The sequence below is a fragment of the Notolepis coatsorum genome (genome assembly GCF_963971535.1).
Source record: "Notolepis coatsorum genome assembly, chromosome: 4".
Lineage (NCBI taxonomy): Eukaryota > Metazoa > Chordata > Actinopteri > Aulopiformes > Paralepididae > Notolepis > Notolepis coatsorum.
Genome location: NC_140168.1, coordinates 149,810,972 through 149,816,971, shown reverse-complemented (window position 1 = coordinate 149,816,971; position 6,000 = coordinate 149,810,972). Strand labels below are relative to the sequence as shown.

Genomic DNA, 6,000 nt, shown 5'->3' with positions numbered 1-6,000 from the left:
AGTAGAGGAGAGAGAGAGAGAGAGAGAGAGAGAGAGAGAGAGAGAGAGAGAGAGAGAGAGAAGAGAGAGAGAGAGAGAGAGGAAGAGAGCGAGAAAGAGTGCACTCTTCAGTCAGACCTGAAGTTTACCTTTAACCGATATTTAAGTGATGTCTTATGCAGCTGAAGTTTAAATATGAAATACTTTGTCTTTGCTCTTCTGTGAGAAATGAGAGATCCGAGCTTGAGCGTTTGAAGATGCGTGCATGCAGGAACCGACACAAACGCACACACACACAAAACGCACACACGCAACCATTGATCCACTACGCTACAGGTCAGTGTGCAGACTCACACACACACGATTTTTGTCGTCATAATGCTACATGGCCCCGACTAGATCCGTGACTCCGTTGAGATACAAATGAATTATCCAGCAAATAAAAACGAACGCTTATAAAAACGATTTAATAGGCTAAACTTCGTTGTTTTAAATTATTTGCTTTACACTGTTTATTGTATTCGATTTTTGGTTGGATTCTTATTATATATTATTACTATTGTTTTATGCACATCGTTGCGGGCAATTTCATTTTATAAATAATAAAAAATATATATATTAGAAAAGGGGGGGTTTGAACACGGGTCGTCCGCTTCAGAGGAATGTGCATTAACCATTACACCACGGTACCAGACAAAATACATCCATTATATATCCATTATAAACAGAGCCCTGCTCCATTCGACAGGTTTTAACTGGTTAATAATTTTATTCTGCAACATTGCGTGTTTACACAACCGCTTTACAGCTTTCTTCTGATGACATGAATGGACGTACGTCGGCTTGTTGTTTTGTTCCAGGTAACCATAGTTAAATTCCATTCCTGCATAAACGCGGATCATTGTTCAGCATTCCTAAGCAATTGGCCGTCATTGTAATTTAAAGGTTTAGAACGCCTATTCACATATACGCCTGTAGATATGGTATGGTATTTATTTTAGACAACAAAACATATACAGATCGTTACATACAGTACTGTAGGACGTTGTAGTGTCCGTCTAATGACTTGCGCCTCCTGGCGGCATAAAACAGAACAGCAGCCTGGGTTCCTAATTAATTCCAATGACGTGATATCACCGTGCGCGCGTCGCGGCAAAGCGTCCATGAAAACTAAAGGCTTCATCTGTAACCGGGGTCGATCAGCTTCATGCTGGACCCTCAGAGCGCAGCGGGGATTATGTGTTTTTTACAGTATACACTGTGGATCAATAAAAGGATCGATTTTCGGAATGGCGATCAGGAATTGGAATAATCCATTTGGATACCATCTTGGTAAGGAATCTATTTTACCAGTATTAGGATAATCAGACTGAGAGAATCGATTTTCAGCGTGCGGCACTAGCGTGCACACGTACACATATACTATCGATTAGGGCTGACCCCTATTAATCGATTAGTCGACTAATCGGTCGAAAGGAGCCGTAGTCGACTGGCCAACCTCTTAGTCGAATATATAAAAAAATATTAAATATTTTTTTTCTTTTTTTTTTTATATCATTCTTTCCAAAAGAAAATAGGCCTAGAAGCGTGGCTAACGCTAATGGACGCATACCAGAGGCTAACTGCCTACGAAAACAGGCACAGAGGCACTGAAAGAGGATTTCACCCATCTAATGAACACACTAGACTAGACAAATATCAAGATGTATCTATCAGTGGATCAATTGCATGCTTTTGCAGAGGACAAGAAGCCTTCAGTCGACTCCTTCAGATATTAAGCACCCCCCACAGCCCAAATAGAATGATAAAAAATAAAAAAATAAATAATAATAATAAATAAGTTTAAAAATATTATATATATATATATATATATATATATATATATATATATATATATATTTTTTTTTTTTTTTTCTTTTTAAGTCGACCAATAGTCGACGGCAAATTTTGGCCAATCCTAGTCGACCATCCAAATCCTTAGTCGGGGACAGCCCTACTATCGATAATCTAGCGTTTATTTGAAAATGATTCATAAATAGGCCGACAAATGACAACGTTCTAGAATATTACAGTACGGGGCGATTATCATGGAATCCTCTTTTTTTCGTGAAAACTAGGGGTTTTCTAGATGCTATGAAACGGAAATTAACCGATAAAAATCAATCTGCTTCGACAATGTTGACTGGAAATAGGTCATTGATAATGCGACGGGCAGATTAGACACATAGCCATAATTTAAAACATAGACTAGGCGATATTAATGCTAACATTGAAGTGGATGTGGGCATTCAAGCACTAAATGTGCGCCCCCTGCTGGGCATTCAAAGTGTTAAGAGTAGTGCGGACATAGGGTTGTTTTAAATTATAATTCCTTCTTAAATCATATTTTCCCTCTCGATCCCTAATTTCTTTTTATATTACCTGGCAGTACATTATTTCTAGCTCTGAACATAATTTGTGCAGTTCTAAATTTCACTGTGTCCATAAATTTCAATGTTTGTGTCTTTAAAAATAAATTGTGTGTGTGTGTGTGTGTGTGTGTGTGTGTGTGTGTGTGTAGAGCGGCATGACGCGCTGTACGTGGTCGGTGCGCTGGATGAAGCCATGGAGCTGAGGGGGATGCGATACCACCCCATCGACATCGAGACATCAGTCATCAGGACCCACAAGAGCATCACAGAGTGGTGAGAAACCCAACATGTCATGTTAGTGTGGACAGTGATTCCCACAGAAATTAAATATACTTTCCCTCAGAATTATTATTTAAAAAAAAAAAATTCATAATAACACTGCACTTCAGACAACAACTGGTGATGGTGTCTAGGTCTTTAAGTGTTAAACAGCTGAGAGCAGTCACTGCTGTTTTTTGTGGTCTTCCTTCATACACACATCTTACAAAGTGTGTATTAACATCCTCACAAACCAACAAAGAACATGATCTATATCAAATTTAAGACAGAAAACTCCACACAGTGATGTTGTCCCGGGGATGCTTAGGAGTTGATAAAGGAGATAATCCCACTGACGTCATCATTTGATTCCAAAAGTGGGTCTGGACTCGCGCCCATAGAGGCTGTTTACCAGTATAATGGCTCCCCCCAAAGTATAATTTATGGGTGGCTCCCCCCAAAGTATAATTTATGGGTGGCTCCCCCCAAAGTATAATTTATGGGTGGCTCCCCCCAAAGTATAATTTATGGGTGGCTCCCCCCAAAGTATAATTTATGGGTGGCTCCCCCCCAAAGTATAATTTATGGGTGGCTCCCCCCAAAGTATAATTTATGGGTGGCTCCCCCCAAAGTATAATTTATGTTTTTTTTTTAACTCACTGAGCACTCATTGCCACCAATGCAAATGCAAATGAGTGCTCACTGGATATAAAAAAAAAAAAAAAAAAAAAAAAAACACACACAAATTAGCCATTATACTTTGGGGGCCCCCCAAAGTATTAACATGCAGCGGGAATCACTGGTGGAGGAATAATGTACTGTCCTCTCCCTCAGTTGAGGTATTTCACCCTTCCCCCCAAATGTTATCCCCTCCCTTCCCCCAAATCTACAGTTGATGGGGGGGGGGGTGAAGGGAGATGGGTGAGAGAATCAAAGTCAGCTTTATTGTCGCTTCTCATAATGTGCAAGACATACAGAGAAATTAAATTACGTTTCCCCCTTCCCACTGTGTATATAAAAAAAGAAATCTAATATAAACATAAAGTAACATATAGGACACTATAAACATAAGTAACATATGGGACACAATGTACATACACTATACAGGACTATATACAGTATAAACAGTGGCTAAAAAATTTATGCATGATTGAAATAAATATAGGAGGTCAAAGAGAACTTAGTGCAAAGAATAGGGAGGGGACACAGTTTTATCTACCACACTATGCGTTGGTTGCCAATAACGAGATTTCTCGTTATTTAATAGTTATTTCTTTTATTAGCGATATCCATTAATTTTTCATCCGTCCAGCCTGACATTATCATTGGGAATGGCTCTGAGCTCGAAAAGGGCAAATACCGCCCCCTATCGTCTCCCAGATGGTAATGCACATCATTGGATTGGATTGAGTGAAAAAGTGCATCAGAGATAAACTCCGCGCCAGGGTTTCCCCACCTCTGGCAAGCAGTGTCGTGTTAGTCACTGGTGAGGCTGGAAGCAGCTTGGATCATGCTTTTCGGACTATAACGTTGGATCAATAAACGCGATCAATATTTGGAATGGCGATCAGGAATTGGATTCATCTTTTTGCAGAACATCTGATCTGAGGTAAGGAATCTATGTTACCAGTTTTAGGTTAATCAGAGTTGTTTTTCACAGATTGCGCAACGTGTGTGTGTGTGGCGTTACGCCCTGAGCGCGGCACGAATAAATGATTTTTCAGCCCGCTTTTGTATCGTGCATAAGAACACAAATACTCTTGATAATCTAGCATTTATTTGAAAACTATTCATAAATCAGCCGGAAAATGACAACGTGTTTTGTGTATTCCAGTAAATGGCTATTTTCACGGAATTTCTCTGAATTTACTAGAACTTTCCGAAACTATACTTGTATTCAAAACGGTATAACACGGAAATGTACAGATGAAAAAACAATCCGTTTCGTACATGTTGACTGCAAGCAAGTCATTGATAAGCGACGGGTGTATTAGACACATAGCCATAATTTAAGATATAGTTTATGCGTTCGCAAATGTGCTCGTCCTCCCATTCATTAATGTGGTGGCATCCAAGCGATAAATTGCCATATCCGGCTGGCAACCAATGTGTTAAAACCCAACATGTCACGATGACTATTGTGGTAGAAAGTAGCTGAAGCTGTAATAACTCACTCAGTCAGTGGAGATCTAACTTCTTAAAACATCCCTCAGGCAAACCTCCTCCAGCGCCCAAGGACCAAACTCCGCACTATGGGAGATCAGGCCTTCTGCTCATCCACTCCCAGTGTGTGGAATGCTCTCCCTGACCACCCGAGAGCACCACAGACTGTGGATGCTTTTAAAAAGGGCCTCAAAACTAGAGCCTTTTGTTTTAGCTGCACACATTTTATGTTCTTTTACCAGTTTTAGCCCTTCTTATTTTATGTTTATTTTTTTACTCTTTTACTAGTTTTAGTGTTCTTTTGACTTCTTACTAGTTTTAGTCTTGCTTATTTTATATTCTTTTCTTGCTAGTTTTTATGTTCTTTTAAAATGTAGCGCTTTTGAGATTTGCTCCAAATCAAATCAAATCAAATCAAATTTATTTATTTATAAGGCCCGACAACACACGTTAATGTCCCCATGGGCCGTACAGGTCTTCTTTAAACAAGTCAAGAAGAAAACATAACAATAAGTCAAGAACAGAACAAGAACACCATAAGGTCCAAAAAATTTAAGATAAATGCAAATAAATGAAAGAATGCAAGCACTCCCAGACATACCCCACGCGAAGGTAAGGAAAAACTCACTAAAACCTAACAATAGGGAAAAATGCTCCACAGGCAGTGTGGAGGAGAGAAACCTTAGAAGGGCCATTCAAGGGGGGATCTCCCTTCTTAGATGTCGGTGATAGTAGTGTTGCAGACTAACAGTTGGTAAGCATGCCAATTATACACAATTATAAAGCGCCCTACAAATCAAAATATATTATTATTATTATTAGTATTGTCAAGCAAACAGTCAGCAGGGATACACAACTCATATTCTCCCTGTCTTGTGATCCCAATGTCATTGTTTTTTCATGTATTTTACTATAATTTATCTGATTGTATTTCATTCGTTATGTCTTATTTTAATTGTTATCATTATTGTTATTGTATTGTGTTGTCTGTTACTTAAATTAAAAAAAAATTTGATCACAAAAAAAAGGGAGACACAACTCCAGATTTGTGTCTTAACTCATTGACCGCCGGGGATTAGCCGGGGCCCCGTTCTAGCACTGCCACGCTTTAAAAGATAGGAGTGCATCACCTTGTTTGTAGAGCTATAACTATAATATTCTATATTATAGCTATGGATACAATACTATG

At 39.0% G+C, this 6,000-nt stretch overlaps 1 protein-coding gene across 1 annotated transcript in view; it reads left to right on the top strand.

Moving 5' to 3' along the window:
* The window catches only part of dip2ca (disco-interacting protein 2 homolog Ca), an 837,941-nt gene that overhangs the window by 829,393 nt on the left and 2,548 nt on the right, over window positions 1-6,000 (top strand). Inside the window, exon 31 of the mRNA XM_084312140.1 lies at window positions 2,540-2,663. Within this exon, the coding sequence (XP_084168266.1) occupies window positions 2,540-2,663 (124 nt within the window). The remainder of the gene's footprint in view (window positions 1-2,539; window positions 2,664-6,000) is intronic.